Source organism: Strongylocentrotus purpuratus, unplaced genomic scaffold (assembly GCF_000002235.5).
Source record: "Strongylocentrotus purpuratus isolate Spur 01 unplaced genomic scaffold, Spur_5.0 spur5_scaffold_1, whole genome shotgun sequence".
NCBI lineage: Eukaryota > Metazoa > Echinodermata > Echinoidea > Camarodonta > Strongylocentrotidae > Strongylocentrotus > Strongylocentrotus purpuratus.
This window is the reverse complement of record NW_022145594.1, coordinates 31,311,833-31,333,700: the sequence shown is the minus strand read 5'-3', so window position 1 is coordinate 31,333,700 and position 21,868 is coordinate 31,311,833. Positions and strand designations below refer to the sequence as shown.

The window sequence follows — 21,868 nt, the reverse complement described above, 5'->3', positions numbered from 1 at the left end:
CTAACATATATATATTAAAGCTACATACACTTAACTAAAGGAAAGAAACCTTTAGAAAATGGACTGGATATTATTGAAAATATTATTCTAAACAAGAATGTACTACATGCACTGGCGTACCTATGGGGGGGCAGGGGGGGGGCAGAGTGCCCCCCCTGACGGGCTCCAGGGGAAAAAAAAGAAAAAGAGGAAAGAAAAGAAAAGAAAGGAAAAGGAAAGAAAAAGAAAAAAGGAAAAGGGAAGAAAAAAGGGAAGAAAAAAGGAAAGAAAGAGAAAAAAGGAAAAAAAAAAAGGAAAGAAAAAAGGAAGAAGAAGAGAAAAGGAAGAAAAAGGGAAAAGGAAAGGAATAAAAATGGGGATTTTTTTAAAAAAAAAGACCATGGCCGTACGCACCGGGGGGGGGGGGGGGCAGTTGACCCCAGATATTTTGAAAACGTACATTTTTTTTTCCTGAAAATGTAGTGTAGGCCTATACCAAATCCTTCAATTCTACTTTTGAAAATGCAAAAGTACCCTCATGACCAGTTCGGTCGCTCGAACTCCCTTCACTCCTTTTGCTTTTGAGATTCTTCGAAAACTTTTAACGCATCTTTCCCCCTCCCCCACCAGAAAAATATTCCGCATACGGCCCTGAAAAATTAAAACAAATGAAAATAGGAAAATATAAGTGATATAACAAATTTGAAACTCTTCGCTGGCGCGAACTGCTTGCTAGCCTATTTTGTATTAAATGTTTTCACTTGCTCGTCCCCCTGAAAAAAGAAAAGGATTAGTATTGCCTAGAATACAACTGTGCCTGCCCCGACGGGCCCCGACCTGCAACCATGGCAACAATAACACACAATATATGTACCAAATGTTACTAAAAGAGACTAATTCATTTTCTCGCTCGCTACACTAGCTCGCGAATAAAATGAATAGACATTGCTTTGGAAACAATTGTGCCCACCCTTGACCTGCAACAATATCATTAAAAATGGAAGATTTTTTTCGCCCTCCCGCCAAAAAGGAATTGAATCGCGTTAAACGCGTCCATACTGACCTGCACCAATAAAAACAAGTTTATTTATTAATTTCTATTAAAAGATAATTTTTTTTTTTTTTGCTTGCTCGCTATGCTCGCTCGCCAAAATGGAATTGACACCGCTAACGTGCCCGCCCCAACCTGCAACAACCAGTTAATAATTATGTACCAAACGTTATTCAAAGAAGTTTTGGTGTGCTCGTGCTCGCCAAAACGGAATTAACATCACCTTAGACATAATTGTGTAAGCCCTGCCCTGCAACAAAAAAATCTGAAATTTATGAACCAATTATCATTACAAAAATTTTGCTCGCTCGCTACGCTCGCTCGCCAAAATAGAAATAACACCGCTTTTAATAATCACGTCCCTGACATGGAACAATGAACCAAAGTTTATATACCATATTTTCCCTATAAAAGAGAAGTGATTTTTTTTTGCTCGCTCGCCAAAATAGAAATAACACCGCTTTTAATAATCACGTCCCTGACATGGAACAATGAACCCAAGTTTTATGTACCATATTTTCCCTATAAAAGAAATGTGATTTTTTCGCTCGCTACGCTCGCTAGCTCGTGGAATTATGTGCCCACCACTAACCTGCTACAATATCATTAAAAAGAGAAATGTAGGGGGTTGCCTGCCCGCCAAAATGGGATTGACATTGCCTTAAACACGATTGTGCCCGCCCCCTACCTGCAACAATGAAACAAATTGTATATAGCAATTCATTGAGAGAAAGATGTATTTTCGCTCGCTAGCTAAAATGGGTATAAAATCACCCTAAACACAATATTGTTCCCGCGCCCTGCATGGGACAATTGAACCAAGTTTAAGTGGCAATTATTAAAAAAAGAAGTGATTTTTTTCTTGCTCGCTACACTCGTTTGCAAAAAAATGAAATTAACGTCGCTAACAAGTGAATGTTCCCACCCCCAACTTGCAACAATACCAGTTTATATACCAAACGTTACTTAAAGATTTTTTTTTTGCTCGCTCGCTCGCCAGAAGTGAAAATTAGCATCGCCTTTTTTGTTTGTTTCGGTCGCTTGCCCCCCCTGACGGAGTACCCCAGGTACGCCACTGACTACATGATTGTATTACTTTACGTTTCAATTTCACGAGAGAAATAGAACTCGAGAGGGGGAGCAGAGAAGAAGTGATGGAAATGAAAGAAGACTAATAGCATGAGAGGAAAGAAAAGAGCAAAGAAGACAAGAAAACGGTGTAAACAGGAAAAGGAGGAGCATGGTAGAGAGAGAAAGAGAGAGAGAGAGAGAGAGAGATAGCCTTGAGCTTTGGATCAGCTAATGAGTAATACATGAAACAGATTTTGAGCGGAGTAATTATCTTTCGCCGGAGAACTTGCGTAAGGAGCTATAATTTTATTTTTTTATTTTTTTAAATCAAACATTATGGGGAATAGCAAAAAACGGTTGTATTTTTTGCTCTTTTCTTTCCTCTCATGTTATTAGTCTTCTTTCATTGAGGTAATTTCAGGTCTTACATATTGATGAGCTGTTTGAAATTAACTAGGAGGTATGCGCGTATTGGGGAATGTGGCTTGCTGCTCTACTTTAAAAAAAAAAAAAAAACTTCCCATGACATGTAATGAGTGTTTAGTGTACATTATGTGGGACGTACAGTGATAGATGGAAAGTTATTTCAGTATATTCGAAATGACTTTTAGGCAACTGCTTTTTCCTCCCACATTATCAACATTCATTCATTTCATTTCATTTACATAATGTCATGAAATGCATTCAAAAAATGAAGAAAAAAAGAAACAAACAAAAACAACCCGTGAAAAAAAAATATTGTCGGCGAAGCATTTGTCGTAGTACTAGTAGCATTTGTATTTAATGGGACACTTTTTGGGCGGAGCAAATGTCGTCGGAGCGAATGTCACCGGAGCAAGTGTCGCTTCATGCGGAGCAAATGTCGTCGGAGCAATTGTCGGCGGAGCAAATGTCACCGGAGCAATTGTCGCTTCAGGCGGAGCAATTGTCGGCGGAGCAATTGTCGATGGAGCAATTGTCGGCGGAGCAATTGTCGGCGGAGCAAATGTCACCGGAGCAATTGTCGCTTCAGGCGGAGCAATTGTCGGCGGAGCAATTGTCGATGGAGCAATTGTCGGCGGAGCAATTGTCGGCGGAGCAAATGTCGTCGGAGCAATTGTCGGCGGAGCATATGTCACCGGAGCAATTGTCGCTTCAGGCGGAGCAATTGTCGGCGGAGCAATTGACGGCGGAGCAAATGTCGGCGGAGCAAATGTCGGCGGAGCAAATGTCGGCGGAGCAAGTGTCGCTTCAGGCGGAGCAAATGTCGGCGGAGCAAATGTCGGCGGAGCAATTGTCGCGTTTTGCGGAGCAATTGACGGCGGAGCAATTGTCGGCGGAGCAATTGTCGGAGGAGCAATTGTCGGCGGAGCATCTGTCGGCGGAGCAATTGTCGGCGGAGCAACTGTCGGCGGAGCAACTGTCGGCGGAGCACCTGTCGGCGGAGCATTTGACGTCGGAGCAAATGTCGCGGAGCAAATGTCGCGGAGCAATTGTCGCGTTTTGCGGAGTAAATGTCGGCGGAGCAATCGTCGGCGGAGCATGTGTCATGGAACCGCACAGGCACAAGATTTACTATGATAACCAGGCATGAAATATTGCTGGATTATACAAGCAGATCGAACTATTTAAACGATCAAACGTTTGGTGATTGATACGGACCTTACATATGTAGATGTAATTAGCAAAAAGAAGGTAGAAGTTCATCCATATAGGCCTAGACACTTCTATTTCTAAAACAATTACATTTCCTCGCGTCGGATTTCCCGCGTGCAGCATGCAGCTAGCTAGGGTTTCGGTTAACATGCATATAATCTGCATAATACGTGCCTTCACGGTTGTTTCATCGCAAAGCATGCCGGGACATAATTCTAGTCCATTTTCACCTTCGCCGTGATCAGCTGTCCTGTTGCAAACAACGGGATTCTTATCGAATCAACATCATAATCTTGTACATAGTCCGCTATTCTGCAGTGATTTTCTTCCAATCCAGTATCATTTGTACGGTAAGAAAACCAAAGTTTGTGGTTATTCATTTTTATGACTAATAAAGCTGATAATACGACGTAAGAGAGTGGGCCGAGATCCAACTTTAGTAAATGTAGGCCTAGATCTAGTCCCGTATGTTCAAATGTGTGTGCATTTTAAGTAGACTGATTGTCTTTTAAGCTGCTTAAGTACACTCGTCTCGTGTTTTAGGTAGAAATGTACAGTAATATGAGATTTATGTCTCATGAAATATTAATAGACTTTCTAGATCCTATAATTGATAATGGAATAGGGTCTACTAGAATGGCTGACATTTAGATAGTGATTGCAATTAGAGTAAAGTAGCCCGTTTTCGGCCACTTAAGACAAAATCCTATTTTTAGGACTCTTTACTTCCTATTTATTATCATTTCTTGTTCAAATCATGAAGCAAATATTATTATTATTTACACAAAAAAAGAATCCCAGAAAAAAAATCACGAATTGCCATGACAATATCCATTTCAATTTTCACTGTTTTGGAGCCCGTTATCGGCCGAGCGTTTCAGTTTACGGCCGCATGTACAAAGTCAATAGGAAGCGCTCGCGCGCGCCGTGCGTTTCCGCGCTGATGTACAGCACAAGCGGGCGGAGCAGGTATCCCACGCCGGAGCTCCCTGGTGCTCGCCTGGCCGAAGACGGGCACAGCGGTGATCGGAAGTTGGAATCTGAATTAGATAGAGATATCGTGTGTGCGTCGCGGTGTGCGGCTGCATTGATTTAATACATGCGATGACATACTTTTGAGCTTGCGACTAGCACGAAATCGGGCTTTAAATCTGAAAAATACTTGAAATAAAGCTCATTTTATGGTACCCATATTTCTTACAGACACGCGTAAGATACTCGATTTTTCAGATTTGGGTAGCGGGAGGGGCGATTACATCGCTAAAATGTGATATTTTAGGATATATTTTCCATTGCAAATGTGGTTCTTCAGTGACACTGGCATGGTATGGTATGTGTGGGATATGTGTTATGCTATTATGCGATGTATTTTAGAGTGATTTTACCTTGTATCCAACCAATCGGCCGAAAACGGGAGCTGGCCGATTACGGGCTCCTTTACTCTAAGTGTAAAAAAGTAAAAGAGGCCATGAAAATGATAGATTTGTCGATCTGGATCTGGATATAAATTCTGATATCGATGAGCTCAACTTGAGCATCTACGTGTTGAAGAAGTGATAAGGATTCTTTTGTTACAATCATTCTTGTGGTCACGAACTTAATATGATTGTCTTTTCCCTTATATTTATCAGTTGCAGCATCATCGAACACGGCCGATGAAACAGAAGATAACGTGCATGTAGATGTTACGAGAGAGCTCATTTCACAATGGACAACAGAAGTGTTACGTGACTTTCTACAAGGAGGGGACTCAAGCTTGGAAATCGAGTATCGGTAGTCATTATTTTATGGGTGTTCTCTGCCTTGACGCGGTAGCTGTTCAGCCATCCGATATGTTCAGCCATCCGATATAATGTGGGGTTGTTTAGCTGTATGGTTAGTACTCCAATGAAGACACATAGAGAAACATCAGAGTGAAGTTGCAATCCAGCATGACTGGTTATATTGTGTATAGAAGAGCCCATACACCACAGTGTACATTAACTGTGTGTATGTGTGTATAGCATGTAGCATTGAGTCAATGTATAAGATCACATATTACATCCCCCTTACAGAAAAATAAACTGAGTCCATAATGTCCAAACTTGAAGTATCCAAAGATGAAGTCCTATCAATAAGTCAATTTTTCTGGCTTCTTGATTACCCGGCCACTGCGGGTGGTCTGCTGGTGGTTGGGGATTGGGACAGGGTTTGGGGCAGGGGTTGGGGCAGGAGAACCTCTGATGTCGGGCGTTGGATCAAGCGTCATCTCTTCGCGTGTATGAGGATCGGGTGTCTTGGTTACCTCCTCATCATGATGGATACGCCTGGGCTCAATATCAGCGAGGTGTTGCCGGTTTCTGCGTAGCACCCTTCCATTAGGTGTCTCGACGAGATATGACCTAGGCTCATGGCATTGCTCACGAACAGTAGCTGTTATCCAGTGACGTGATGTCTGGTCTTGGACTCTCACAAGCTGCCCAGGTGAGAGTGGTGCTAGGTCATGGGCTGATTTGTCGTGATGATACTTCTGGCTCTGCTGTCGAAGCTGCATACGATGGTTAACATCATCACGACCAGGGGAGTTGTTGCGGATTCGAGTTGGTAAGTTGTCCTTCATCTTCCTCCCGTAAAGAAGCTCAGCTGGGCTTGGTATGCGGCTGTCAATTGGAGTGGCACGGATACATAGTAGAGCCATGTTGGGGTCGATACCACTCACTTTAGCTTTCTTGAGCGTATTCTTGACAGTTTGAATCATTCGCTCAATGAAGCCATTTGACCTGGGGTAGTGGGGAGAGGATGTAACATGGCTGAATCCCCACTGTGTAGCAAAGTCTCTGTATGTTGAGGAGTCAAAATGTCTTCCGTTGTCGCTAACGATTCTTTCTGGAACTCCTTGTTCTGCGAACACCTGACGGGTCGCATTGACTACTGCAGCACTGGTACACTCTTGAGGCATTTTCCGGATGAAAGGGAACTTTGAGAAGTAATCTGCAATGATGAGATAATTGTTCCCTTCAAAGTGAAATAAGTCTGTACCTAAGACTTGCCAGGATCGTGTGGGTATCTCGTGCTGGAGAAGAGTCTCATGGGGCTGCGAGGGCTTGTACTCTTGGCAGACTGAGCAGCCTTTCACCAGGACCTCGATATCGTCATTGATTGATTCCCAGTACACAGAAGCCTTAGCCCGAAGTCGTGTCTTCTCGATACCTTGATGACCTTCGTGAAGCTTGCTCAGTATGTACTCCCTCATGGAGTGTGGAATAAGGATTCGTTCACCATTCAGGATCAGTCCATCCTCAACTGCAAGTTGATCTCGAAAGGCCCAGTATCTCTGCAGCTGCCGTGGTAGCTCACGTCTCTTCTCTGGCCACCCTTTCACAATCACCGTCTGTAGTGCTGCAAACTCTGCATTCTTGGCTGTTTCCTCCTTCAACTGACTCAAACGGTCTGGAGCAAACTGTACAAAGTTGATTTGCAGGTCAAGGTGGATGTGTTCTGGAGGACCAAGAGGACGTCTGGATAGGCAGTCAGCTACTGGTACATCCTTACCAGGCTTGTAGACAATTGTCAGCTTGTATGGCTGTAGACGAAGGAGCATACGCTGGAGTCTAGGTGGAGCCGCTGCCAGGTGCTTATGCTGGATCATCTCCAGGGGCTTGTGGTCCGTCTCAACTATGAAACTTTTCCCGTACAGGAAGATGTGGAATCGTTCACAGCCGAAGACCACTGCAAGCAGCTCTCGCTCTATGTTGGCGTACCTCGTCTCTGCATCACTGAGGGCCTTTGATGCAAACGCGATACCCTTTTCATCCTGCAGTAGAGTCGCTCCCAAGCCCTGCAGAGAAGCATCTACCTGCAGTACCGTAGGCTTGTTAACATCGAAATACGCCCGAGTTGCATCGTGACATACCTTGTCACGTAAATCATTGAAGGCAGACTGGTGCGTTGGAGTCCATTGGAATTCAGCGTCCTGCTTCAAAAGACCACGTAGGCTTGCAGTCTGGGCTGAAAGATTTGGTATGAATGGGCTAAGGTAGGTTATCATACCAAGGAACTCACGAAGCTGGCTCTTGTTCTCAGGTGGAGACATTGACTTGATTGCCTCGACCTTGTGAGGATCCGGATGGACGCCATCTGCATCGTAGATCATACCGAAGAAGGAAATCTGGTTGACCTTGATGCTGCACTTGCCACTGTTGAACTGCAGACCGTACTTCACAGCTTTGGACATGAGGTGGTGCAGATTCTGATCGTGCTCTGCTTCACTCTTGCCGAACACAACAATATCGTCAGCGATCCCTATTGTGCCGGGGCAACCTTCGAGGATTTCGTCCATTCGCTGCTGGAATACATCCTGAGACATTGCTAGACCAAAAGGCATCCTGAGATATCTGTACCGTCCAAAGGGACTGTTGAAGGTAGTCAGAAGTGAACTGTCATGGTCGAGCTTGATAGACCAATAACCGTTCTTGGCATCGAGTTTGCTGAAGTGTCGAGCACCTGATAGCTTGTGTATCACCTCATCTGTCGTGATAGTGCGATAATGGCAACGTCGAATAGCTCGGTTGAGATCCTTGGGATCCAAGCAGACACGGAGTTTGCCATTCGACTTCCTTGAAACAGCGATGCTGCTGACCCATGCTGAAGGCTCAATGACTTTAGTGATCACGCCATTACCTTCCATGTCATCAAACTCACGCTTCAGTTCATCTCGTAGGTGGATTGGGCACCGTCTAGGAGCATGGACAACAGGCTGAACGTCTGGATCAAGAACAATATGATATTCTCCTGGGAAGTTGCCAATTTTGTCAAACTGGTCTGGATACTGCCTTACTAGGTCATCAGTAGAGCTTATCTGTGCTGAATGCTTGATCTCGTTGATGCGTGTGTGTAGAGTAAGCAGCTTCAGTTTCAAGCCTGTGTCACATCCGATAATCGCTGGACCCCTGGACTCAACGATGTAGAATGTAGCATAAAGCCAAGTTGAGTTGTTGAAACGACAGGGGAGCCTCACGGAACCGAAGTGCATCACTGGTGTTTCGTTGTAAGCGAACAACCGTGCACTTGAATTATGCACTGATTGAGGGTGAGGAACTCCATCCTTAGTGAGATGGCCAGGATACATCCCACGAAACATCCGAAGAGGAAGTGTGTTGCCCTCCGCACCGGAGTCAACCTTCGAACGCAGTTTCATTATGGTTCTCTCATCCCGTCTGACTTCCACGTACGCTATTGTTAGGTCGTCCCTGTCATCCACCTCTACAGCACTGATACCTGACACAATAATTCGATTGAATGACAGGACATCCACTGCGTCATTCAGTAGTGGGACCGCTGCTGCTGCCTCAATATTGCTGGTGCTGTGGATGGATTGCACCTGCTTGCCTCCACGATGTGGCGTAGCGTATTTAGCTTTCTGCTTCCACTTCTGGGTACTTGAAGCTGGAGATCTCCCAGACCGCTGTGTACTTGGAGCTGGAGACCGACAAACACTCCTCCAGTGATTCAACTTTCCACAGCTGTTACACTTGGTGCCATAAGCCGGACATGCTTCCCGTGGACTGCGAGCATGATTACCACCACAATTAGGACACTTGTTACTAGTGTTAGTCTTCCGACGAACTACATCAATCGATGCAGGCTGAATATGTGTCTGTACTTGCGCTAGTTGAGCCATGTGCATCTGCGATGCTTCAAATGTTCTACTCAGCTCAAGCATCTGTTTAAGAGTGAGGGACTTGTTCTTCCCTAGAAGATCTTTCTGGAGCTCAGGATATCTAGTGCCTGTGATGAACTGCTCAATGATGCGTTCTTGGAGCTCAGTGTCATCACGAAATTCACAGTCATATGCCTGCAGCTTCAGACGCGAGATATAATCATCTGCACTTTCCCTCTCCTTCTGCACATATTTCTGAAGGTATAGCCTAGCTACACGGAAATTTGCCCTTGGCCTCAGTTGTGTCTCGAACTTCTCCCAAACGACAGTTGGATTCTTCTTATCCTCACCTTCCAGACCCCACGAGTTGTAAAGCTTGATACCCGTGGCACCAGTGAACAAAAGAACATGATCCACTTGCTTACCAATCGCAACATTCTTGACTGAGAAGTATAAGTCACACTGCTGATGAAAAATCTTAATAGCATTGGCTCTGTCGGGGTCTTCCCAATTCATGCGGGGTGTAAATGATTCATTCATAGTTCATACCAGCTACTCAAACTCCAATAGTAATGCAAATGTCAATGCACATTTTACTTACAGTAAAACCATCACATGGGACTGTAGAAAGGAGCACCTGTTGATGCCATGACAGTGTGTCAGTAAGATGGCCTCCAAAATCTCTCCAAAATGATGCAAAGTTCAAAAATATTGTCCAGTAGGTTCTATATCGCTGCCACCATATAATGTGGGGTTGTTTAGCTGTATGGTTAGTACTCCAATGAAGACACATAGAGAAACATCAGAGTGAAGTTGCAATCCAGCATGACTGGTTATATTGTGTATAGAAGAGCCCATACACCACAGTGTACATTAACTGTGTGTATGTGTGTATAGCATGTAGCATTGAGTCAATGTATAAGATCACATATTACAGTAGACACTGTGAGGAATTGGACAATGGATGGATTGGGGGGGGGGGGTGGGGGTAGGCATGCAGAACTGGCCTACTATGTTTGTATGTACCTACTGGATAAGGACCCTCCATCACTAGAGGGAAAAATAATGAGAGACTACAAAGAGGGGAAGGCATATAGTTATTTTGCCTTGTGAAAAAATTAGATTTAGCCCCTAAAAAAGTGTTCCTTCGGGTATCAAATGACGACAGGTGAAACCTCACAGTTGTAGAATTATTATCTGTAATGTGATTTCCAAACCATGTGACAGCAAATGGTGTATGGTGTTGTAAAGGTATTGTAAAATGCATTGTTTAACAATGTATAACAATGTTTAAACCGAGATGGACGTATGGCCCTACGTGCTACCAGTGTCTGTGATATGGTGTATTAATACTGAAGCCCTAACAAAATTGTGCTTCAAAATGATCAAGAAGTGCCTCTAAAAAGTAAAAATCTCTGTTTGACCCCTTTTACCATACTCGTTTTTCCCAATAAACTGTAGTGTTATGAAAACCGTTTGGCAAACACAAAATTTGGTTTCGATTTCCAATCGTAAATATCTTGATAATCAGACAGGCGATCGGATTGTAAAAGTCATTGAGTTCCTGACTGACCTAAATTTATCATTGCAGCATGAGCTAAATCCAGGATTTTGTTTCAGAATCTGAGAGTAAGTTACCCGATCCCTTTAAATGTGTTTGCATTAAAGGTGGTACCCCCCCCCCCCCCCCCCCCTTCTCAGCAAAAGTCCAGTGTGTAAAGTCAATGCGGGCAGATCTTTTTCTTTGTTACGAGCCAGATATTTTGGGAACACGCATGCGGTACCTCCGTTCCCGTTCCTGGAGGGAGGGGCGGGGGTGGTACTACTTCTTCATAAGATGTCAACTTATATGCATTGCATTAAACCTGTTGATATTGATCTAACTTGTATTCATCTCATGGTTATATTTATTTTATCAATAAAATAAAACAACACAGAGAAGGTTGTAGATGAGTACTAAGCAATCATTACTGTATGTAGGACGCCGAGTTGAAGTTATTCATGATTTATTCAAGAGAGGAAGGTCGGACAGACCTGATGTTTTAAATATTTAACGAGAGAAAAATCATAGAAACAGAGAGAGGCATCGAGAGAGATGTCGACGCTTAATGAAAGAGAAAGAGTGATAATAAGGAGAGAGGAGAGAGAAAGAGACAGAGAGGGGAGGGAGAGCAAGAATTAGGTGTGAAGAGGAAGATCTAAGAGAACAAGAGATTAAATTTTACAAATGTACACGTTTCCATGTACCTTTACTTAATTTATATTATAATGTAAACGATATTGTGATGGTCTTTGCTTAATTTTAGTTTGCATTCTTTCCTTTAGCTTTATCTTCTAATTTACTATTCTAATTTAGTAAATGTTAGTATAAATATAATTTTGATTTCTATCTCTTCCCCTATGTCATAGCCTCCATTCTTGCTCTCCCTTCCTCATGTTAGTCCATCTCTCTTTCTCTCTCTCTGTAATGATAACCCCTCTATCAATCTTTTCTCCATCAACTCATGATATGTTCCTCCTCTTCTCCTTCTCGTTCATCATCACAATCATCATCATCATCTCAAAACTGTATTAATCAATCTATAAGACTCTTTAGATTGATCAATACAGTTCTTATAACATATGACCTTTATGTACAAACAATAAACCAAATGGTCACAATCATTTAATAAAAAGTGGTAAGAACAACTATTCCAACTCTATGGGCAACAACGTAATCTCCATTTTCTCCTCCTCGTTCAAACATTAGCTTCTTTTTCATTCTTTACTCGTGTTACTTCTCTATCTCTCTGACTATACTCACAAGAAAGTAGAATCAACGGTTTGACATGAAACAGTCTAGAAAATGAACTAAATTTATTCAAGTATCAAATGATTTTGAATTACAGACAGCTTTCTCCCACGAGATGAAAAAAATATCTCCCTAACCAGAAACTGGCAAAATAACTAAATGCCTTTCCCTCTTTGTAGTCTCTCATTCTTCCCTCTAGTGATGGAGGGTCCTTATCTACTAGGTACACACAAATGTCTCTATACATAGTAGACGACCAGCTCTGCAGTCTGCATGCCTTTCTCCCCCCCCCCCCCCTCCATCCATCGTCCAGTTTATCTCTACCTCGGATGGCTGAACAGTACCCCCAGAGTCAAGGCAGAGAACACCCATAAAATAATGACTACCGGTACTCGATTTCCAAGCTTGAGTCCCCTCCTTGTAGAAAGTCACGTAACACTTCTGTTGTCCATTGTGAAATGAGCTCTCTCGTAGCATCTACGTTATCTTCTGATTCATGGGTCATAGTGTTCGATGATGCTGCAACTGATAAATAAAAGGGAAAAGAAAATCAAATTTAAGTTTGTGACCAAAGAACCCTCATCACTTCTTCAACACTAGATCATGTAGCAGACATGTATGCAGGGGGGAGGGAGTTTCGGGGGTTGAACCCCCCCCCCCCCCCCCTCTCCTCCAATTTTGTTTAGACTATGTGTGTGTGTGTTTTTGAGGAAACCCCCCCCCCTCACTTTTTTAATAACAAAAATAAATTAAACATTTTTTGTGCTAAAGGGTGACCCAAAAAAAGGTGACCTTACCCCCCACCAACTGAACAAAATATCGGTCTCCCAAATTTCATATTTTCGGGGAAAAAAAGGTGCTCTTACCACCCCCGGCTTATTCACCGGCTGGCCGAGTCGTTGTGAAATTGACTGCGTGATTTTCAAATTTTACCCCCCCCCCCCTCGAAAAAATCCTCCGTATGCCCCCGTCATGTAGATCCTCAAGTAGAGCTCATTGATATCAGACTATTATATTCAGATCCAGATCGAGAAAATCTATCGTTTTCATGGCCTCTTTTACTTTCTTACATTTATAATTTCTAATTGCAATCACTTTCTAGGCCTAACTGTCGGCCATTCTAGTAGACCCTATTCCATTATAAATTATAGGATCTAGAAAGTCTATTCATATTTCATGAGACATAAATCTCATATTACTGTACATTTCTACCTAAAACACGAGACGAGTGTACTTAAGCAGCTTAAAAGACAATCAGTCTACTTAAAATGCACACACATTTGAACATACGGGACTAGGCCCACATTTACTAAAGTTGGATCTCGGCCCACTCTCATTACGTCGTATTATCAGCTTTATTAGTCATAAAAATGAATAACCACAAACTTTGGTTTTCTTACCGTACAAATGATACTGGATTGGAAGAATAGCGGACTATGTACAAGATTATGATGTTGATTCGATAAGAATCCCGTTGTTTGCAACAGGACAGCTGATCACGGCGAAGGTGAAAATGGACTAGAATTATGTCCCGGCATGCTTTGCGATGAAACAACCGTGAAGTGACGAAAAAAGGTCAAATGAATTAATATATTTTTTGATACTATCGATAAAATACATTATTCATGAGGCTCATATCCAATCAAAAAGCCGCCTCGGGTGCTTATTTTGTCTTCAAATGATCCAAAAGAGGCGGAGCCTAATCCCATTCGTGTAATGGTTTCCGCGCGTGCTGCTTTCCGTCTAGTAATTATATTTAAACGTCTTTGGGATTCCCAATGAGGTAATTGTAAGACCGCGCGCGCCCGCACGATAGGGCGTTGGCCGTGGCCATCATAGACAAATAGTGGCATTTCGGTGCGTAACGGTCCCAATGTCACAGTCATATTTTCAGCTAATAAGTTCTCACTATTGACGTAGAATCTTGATTTTCATCATCCAAGCTGCCACGGCTGTAGTTTAGACAGAAATGACACTTGCGTGAAACAGATAGGAAACCACCATTCGCTCGATCGGATCCGATCCGCACAGTACAATTTCCTTCTTGAATTCTTCCCACCGGCCACCATGCCACTCCACAGACGCTAGCCTATAGTAGCGCTTAACAAGCTTGTGCATGCGGATATCGGATGAACGAGTGGTTTCCAAAACCACGACATAGGGTCTAGAGGTCTAGTCATAGAAAATAACCATCTGGTAAGTATGGGGTTGTTTTTCTTATAACTAACATTTGTCAACCTTCTATAAGGCCATGTAAAATTGATTTCATGTTGATCGTCCCCGCCCGCTTCCTTTTTTCCGCCCGCCTCCTTATATTTGATATTTGATATATTTTCTTTTTATTCAGAAAACAACACAGAATACTTACCATATGCATCTTTTCCACCTTTTCTTCAAATACGCTGTTCAAATATTCTTGTACAAACATACCATATGGCTCCGGTTAGTCTCATTTCACAACGCCCCCTATCGTCAGAGCATGATCTGAGTCGGCAGCCTAACATGTTAGCCTATGGACGTTTTTTTTAAAAATCGTTAAAAATTCATTTTTTGTTTAAACGAAAAGCACATCCACCCCGACGTACGTTATCACTAGCTCTTTCATTGGAGCCCTCATGTCTCATTGACTTTTGAAAGTTCACCCACCGTAATTTTTCAAAATATGTTGCAAGCTCGTCATTGCCTATAATACACGTGTGAAACAAGTCTAACTTTGGACTCAGTTTACCAAGCGATTTGAAGGTTATAGGTCGAGCACACGAAACATAAAAAGCATGAATTATCATAGATCACTTCTGCCTATTTCATTATGTCCATTTCATCCAACCCCCCACCGTAATATTTCCATTTAGTAAAAGCAAACATTTTGCCGAGTTTAGCAAAAACATGAATATTCATGAACGGTCAGACAATACAGCCTTTATAGTACGTAACGTATAGTGAATTAATGGAATGGGCGATGATCCGTTCAGGAGGCAGAAGTCAGTGGTTTGTGCTGGCAATGTTCACGCGAGCGAAAATGAGACAATCGGAGCAATATGAGTAAGACTCTAGAAAAAATTGTATTGAAATGTAGAGTGGTTGATATGCTATATGATCGGCGATATGCTGAAGTGAAGCTGCGCTAAAAAATGATGCATGCGCTGCGCATGCATATATCAGCATCAGCATCAGTATACGGAAGTGTGAGGTGATCCTGTTGAAACTTCCGGTCGTTTCATTGAGTGGTGCTTCGTTCGAAAAAGAACCTTAACTATTTTTGCTCGCATGGCGGGTGGACGCACAAATAAATTTTATGGAAGCATTTGGTGCTGAGAGGACCAGTGCTTGTCCAATCTAATCTTGAAAGAAGTGATTGAGGATGAGGAGATGACAGATGTAGGAAGACTATTCCAGGATTCTACTACTCTCTGACTGAAGCTGTTTCTTCTTAGGACTGTGTTGCTCCTTTGCTTATACAGCTTCTGGTGGTGTCCCCTTGTAGCTTCATGAGGAGCAGATGTGAAGAAGGCTGCAGGATCGGAGTTTACGAGTCCGTTCATCAGCTTGTAGACCTCAATCATGTCGCCTCTTATCCTTCTGTATTGCAGTGAATACATTTTGAGGTTCTTAAGTCTGTCTTGATAGGATAGGTGTCTGATCTCGGGAATTAACTTTGTTGCTCTTCTTTGCACCTTCTCAACTTTCACTGCTTCAGCCTTAGACCTTGGATGCCAGATGACATTCCCATATTCAAGAAGAGGGCGAACAATGGTCGTGAACAGGATTGGTAATGTGTCTCTTGATATTCTTGTGAAAGTTCTCTTTATAAGTCCTAACGTCTGATTGGCTCTTTTAACTGCAGTGTCAATATGTGTATGAAAAGTCAGCTCATCATCTACCATGACACCCAAATCCTTTTCTGCAACAGTTTCTTGAATTATTTGGTTGTTTATGCGGTACAATGACTTGGTGTTACCCTTTCCAATGTGCATAACTTTGGTTTTTGCTGAGTTGAAGGTGAGTTGCCACGATTTGGCCCAGGAAGCTGCTTTGTTCAAATCCTCCTGTATTGAGTCTCGTTGGGTTGATGTACTAACTTCTCCATATATCTTGGTATCATCAGCATAGATTTGAATGCCGTTACTAATCTTGCAGGGCAAGTCATTTACATAGAGGACAAAGAGTTGGGGCCCGAGGACGCTACCTTGAGGCACGCCGCTGATCACTGTAGTCCACTCTGAGAAGTCCCCTCCAATTGCAACCCTCTGAACTCTTCCTATCAAAAAGGCTTCGATCCACTTGAGAACCTGGTACTCGATGCCGTAGGCTTGGACTTTCTTCAGGAGCCGTTGGTGAGGCACAGTATCAAAGGCCTTACTCACGTCTAGGTAACACACATCTATGGGTTTCCCTAGGTCTAGTAGTCTAGTCCAGTCTTCCATTTGTTTCATAAGTTGTGTGCAGCATGACCGGCCGGGAGTGAAGCCATGTTGGGCATCATGTAGTATGTCATTGTCGATCAGGTGGTCCATTACTTCATTCCTTATAATGGACTCCATAACCTTGCCAATAGTAGAGGTTAAACTTATTGGTCTATAGTTACTAGCAAGTTGTCTGTTGCCTTTCTTGTGGATAGGAATCACGTTTCCCGCCTTCCAGTCCATTGGCAGGAATCCTTCACTTAGGGACCTTTGGAAAATAATTGCCAGTGGGCAACTTATCTCTTTTGATAATTCCTTCAGCACTCTAGGGTGGAATCCATCAGGACCAGCAGATTTGTTTACATCAAGTTTCTTTAGCTGCTTTTCCACTATTTCTTGCGTGATTTCCACCGTTGATAAGCATGGTCCATTGTATTGCCACTCTGGTGCAGGCATATTAATCACGTCTTCTTTGGTAAAGACTCTTGAAAAAGTGGCATTGAAGGTCTCAGCAATGTCATTGCTTGCAGTTACTTGCTCACCATTCTCTAACACAAGTTCGTCTATCCCTCTCCTTGCCTTGACTCTGGAGTTGACATAACGCCAGAAGTCTTTGGGATTCTGCTTGATGCTGTGAGTGATGTCCTTTTCAAAGTTTATACTGAGAGTTCTTGTCAAGCTCCGTAGAGAGTTGCTGACATCTCTATAGTATCTGTAGTCATTTTGATCGAGTGTCACTTTATATCGTTTCCAAGCCCTGTGTTTCTTCTTGCTCAAGGCAATCGATTCTCTGCTTGAGTCGAGGAGCTAGCTAGAGATGAGTCGATCGAGTCGACTGATCATCGCATCGCAGATACCTCACGATAGCGCGGCCACGCTCTAGCGCTGGATTTCAGACAGCATGCATGCGCATGCAACGACTTGCATACTACAGCAACGTTGGTTGATGTACATATTCAATTATATACTATTTGTACACGCGGCAGCCATCTTGGGAAAAATATCAAATATCAAATAACATGGTACACCCTCCTCCTCTTTTTCAAAAAATCCGGACGATCAACATGTAATCAATTTTACATGGCCTTTTAAAGGCAATTTGCTCTTTATTGTTGACCCATTCTCGTACAGTGTCACTCGTAATTTGCTGTTTGTGTATTTTATTTTACGTTTACCCGAGAGTCTGCCAGAATGCTGTTCTCACACAATGACACATATCTGCATTACTATCCTGGCTGTGTATTAAAAGCTGTTTTTATTGATTCTCAACATTTCAAACACCACTGTACAAAACTCAACTGAGTGATTTCATTCAAAATGGGTACTTTAGTGACAATTGATGACACCTAAATAGGATTTTAAAAATACAATTTTTCCAGCTTACCGATGTTAAAAAGAAGGCGCTTGTTCAGAAACGTATCCAAAATTTGACCCGTAACTATGGCGTGGAGATACCCTACTTACATATACCCAAAATGAAGTAAATATCCATTAAATGTCCATATGAAGTAAATATTCAGTAAATGTCCAAATAAAGATCATGAGTTAAAAGTCGTTATGTTTATCACCTATTTCATTTCAATTTTCTTGTTATTTTTGGAATATTTTTCGGAAAAACGATGATATTAGTATACACTTTTTCACAGGTTTCACAGCAAACCGCTGCACAATACAAGTGCATACCGATGGTGGGTTGCGGGCGGGCGCGCGCCTGTGAAGTTATCTACCGTAGCCTAATGTCTCAGATCCTCATGACGGTAGATAACTTCACACAGGCGCGCGCAGCCCGGAACCCACCATCGATATGTATTGTGCAGTCGGTGGTTTGCCATGAAACCTGTGAAAAAGTGTATAGAGGGTACTAATATTGTTTTTCCGAAAAATACTCAAAAGATAACAACAAATTTGACACGAAACAGGTAATAAACATAAAAACTTTTAACTCATGATCTTTATTTGGACATTTAATGAATATTTACTAGGCCTGAGTCATGTCGGGATTTTCATAAACCGGGTCCCGACGGCCTTGCACCGATCGGGACCCGGTGTCCCGAAATCAGCTCGCAGGATTTGTCACTTGCCTCTATAAAAAGCGCATCATCAGTATGTCCCTTAAAAGTGACCCTTTTTATCAGTCAAATAAATCAACACATGCATACCTCGGCACAGATCGGTATATTCTTCCATTTGACATTATTTTTATCCATGATTGGCGATGTTTAGTGCCATTATCATGCCTCTAAAAGTTAAAAAAACTGGAGCAAAAATAGAAAGACAACGATCGAGCCGCCATTTTGATTCATGCAGGTTGAATAAATCGGGTCAAAAAACATTAATGTTTGAATAATAAAACGGCTTTCTAAAAAGTACTCCTTTACAACATACCGATCGAATAATTTTTAAAAACAAAATAGATATTTTTTCTTTGATTTTGAACACCGCATGCTTCTTTTAAAAGCTGAAATTACTTGGTAATCACAAGAAGTTTCGATACGGATAGCTGTTGCAAGGCAAGTTCAGACTAGTCTCGGAAAAATGCGCAGTGCTCCTTGTTAGCTGTAATGCGTGCCAGAACGAACCCAAACAAAGACGTGATTGTAACGAGAGAAAAATCATTAAAAACTACGAGAGCACAATTGGAAAGACAACTACTGCTCAAAATTACGATAATCAGATAAATAACTTGGACAAAGAATTCAATAATCGCCCAAGAAATGCCAAAGAAATTGTGATAATCGAGGAGTAACTGGGTACATTTTTATCGCAAGGGGCTTGCTGATACTCGAATCCTTTGTTATACTGCTTTTTACCGTAGAGGGCGTTATTTGGTTTCTAGCCTCGTGTTAGAACACGAGGCTAGAAACCAAATAACGTGTAATTCGGACATATCAGCAGGCCCATTCCGATAATGATTGTACCTATAGTAACTCCTTAAATATCACTATTTCTGTGGCTTTTCTTGGACAACTATTGTATTATTCCTCCAAGTTATGTATCTGCTTACGATAATTTTGAGTAGTTGTCTTTCCAATTGTGCTCTCGTAGTTTTTAATGATTTTTTCTCGTTACGATCACGTCTTTGTTTGGGTTCGTTCTGGCACGCATTACAGCTAACTACGAGGAGCACTGCGCATTTTTCCGAGACTAGTCTGAACTTGCCTTGCAACAGCTATCCGTATCGAAACTTCTTGTGATTACCAAGTAATTATCAGCTTTTAAAAGAAGCATGCGGTAATCAAAATCAAAGAAATAATATCCATTTTGTCTTTTAAAAATTATTCAATCGGTATGTTGTAAAGAAGTACTTTTTAGAAAGCCGTTTTATTATTCAAACATTAATGTTTCTTTCAACCTGATTTATTAATCCTGCCGAGGTCGAGAGACCCGGCCAGTACAGTAGCTAGCTAGCAGCTGGCAACAACCCCATGGGGCGAACTATGCTTTGCAACCCATATTTATATCAGCAGTTCGGATTGATTCAGGATGAGCTAGAATATGATTGGTAACAATTAAATACTTAAGTTTCAAGGTGGAATGATTTTAGTGGTGTGCAAAACTGCAATTTCTTACATATTTCATTATTTTTTTCGGAGCGTCGGTTCTCAAAAAACGAAACCGGGACCCGACGGCAACGGTCGGGTCCCGGTGTGATCGACCGTACCGACTCAAGCCTAATATTTACTTCATTCTGGGTATGTTTTAGTAGGGTATCTCCATGCCGGAGTTACGGGTCAAATTTTGGATACGCATCTGAATCTGAACAAGCCAAAAAGAATACCTGGTAATTAAAAATTCAAGTTGTAAATCTAGGGTCAAATTTGCCAATCAGCCACATCGGTTTTATTGTGTACATTGGTATGCAATAGAGTGTGGTGTGTGTATTTGTGTGTTATACCTGCCTCTCAGCAAGTAGGCAGTGCTAGAGGTATACGCATTAGCATCGACTCTGTGCTTTGCTGTAATAGTAGAGTCAAAGTGTGTAGACCCCGCTGATATTTTTCGGGGACAAAGGTTTTTAAGTGTTTTTGAGTTGTTTGGAGGTCAATGATTAAAATTAGCTTGGGTAGTCCCCTCCTAACCCCCGGCAACTCTTGTAGGGGTCAAAATAAGGTCAAAATGGGGTCAATAGGGGGTCAATTTTTTTAAATGCCCTGATTATGTTAAAGCTTATCTGCAGTAGTTTACAGGAGGGATTAGACCGCCCTGCAAGGTCACTGGACAGGTGGTTATCTCATCAACTCAGCTCTCAGTTAACATAAGAAAAAGAGGATCATGGGGGACCAATGCTCACCGATTAGGCATTGTTTGTTATATAGAGGGCGCAAGTAGCTACAAGTAGTGCAGTGGGCCTTTAAAAGACATGTCAAATTGTTTGTCTCGTCATACTGAACAAAAAAGTGTACATGATCATATACCCCTGACCTCCCGTTAAGAAGTTATGGCCGGAAAAGTCAAAAGGTCAACGAACTTTCATTTGAGGGCAAAATACACTAAAAGTGTTAGGATCGATCAATTTTCATGTTTTTTGTGTCTATTTATATGTATTTTGATTTAGAAATTTGAATGAGACAATTTCTACTTAAGAAGACCGTATTCAAAAGATATAAGGGGTCAAAATAAGGTCATTTGGGGTCAAATGAGCTCCTTTGGGATCAAAATACACTAACAGACTTAGGAGATATTTGTGTCAAATTATGTGTAAATTGATGAATAATAGTGAATGAATTTTTTTTTTTTTTTAAATTTAGAAAACCATATTCAATTGATGTAAGGAGTCATTATAAGGCCAAAATGGGGTCATTTGGGGTCAAAAATGTTTAATTGACCTAAATTGTGCTGTAATGCACTCTCACACTGAATGAGAAAGAGCAGTTTCATTCTAGGGTTAAAATACGATAGGAGTGACAACAAAGCCATGTTCATTTTTTTTTAAGTGTCACAATGCAGTTTACATGTAATTTAACTGGTGGCCACAATGTCAAATTCGCTTGATTGTTTTTATCTGCCCATCAGTTACATACACAACCCTGCGCTCTCTTACTAGGTATGGTAAATGTCTTAATTTGTTGCAACATACCTTTAAGGACGGATAGATGTGACAAATCAGAGGTTCTACACATAGTCGGAATCTTCAGAGACAGAGTCTTGATCATTATCGATATCCGAATCGGAGTCAGACTGTGGAGATTGGTCATCTGCTGGTATTAGGTTGGTCAAACGTGTAGGCAATGCAGGCTTGGTGTATCGAAGTGGGATGCAGTTGCCATCTTTCATGTGCCATCCATGGTGGAGAGGTGATG

At 42.0% G+C, this 21,868-nt stretch overlaps 1 protein-coding gene and 1 long non-coding RNA gene across 2 annotated transcripts; both read right to left on the bottom strand.

Annotated features, from left to right (window-relative positions):
- Positions 1–5,846: 5,846 nt before the first annotated feature.
- On the bottom strand, positions 5,847–9,890 carry LOC105441390 (uncharacterized protein K02A2.6-like). Its single transcript, XM_011672462.1, has one exon. It carries the CDS (start codon positions 9,888–9,890, stop codon positions 5,847–5,849), a length of 4,044 nt encoding a protein of 1,347 aa, XP_011670764.1.
- Positions 9,891–12,019: 2,129 nt separating this feature from the next.
- LOC115921038 lies at positions 12,020–13,595 on the bottom strand. The gene is made up of 2 exons (XR_004062707.1): positions 13,566–13,595; positions 12,020–12,690 (listed from the first exon to the last, which is right to left on the bottom strand). It is a non-coding gene; the product is annotated as an uncharacterized LOC115921038 (long non-coding RNA).
- Positions 13,596–21,868: the final 8,273 nt, after the last annotated feature.

Coding starts and splice junctions, on each gene's coding strand:
- LOC105441390 (XM_011672462.1), bottom strand. CDS start 9,890: ATGAATTGGGAAGACCCCGACAGAGCCAATGCTATTAAGATTTTTCAT.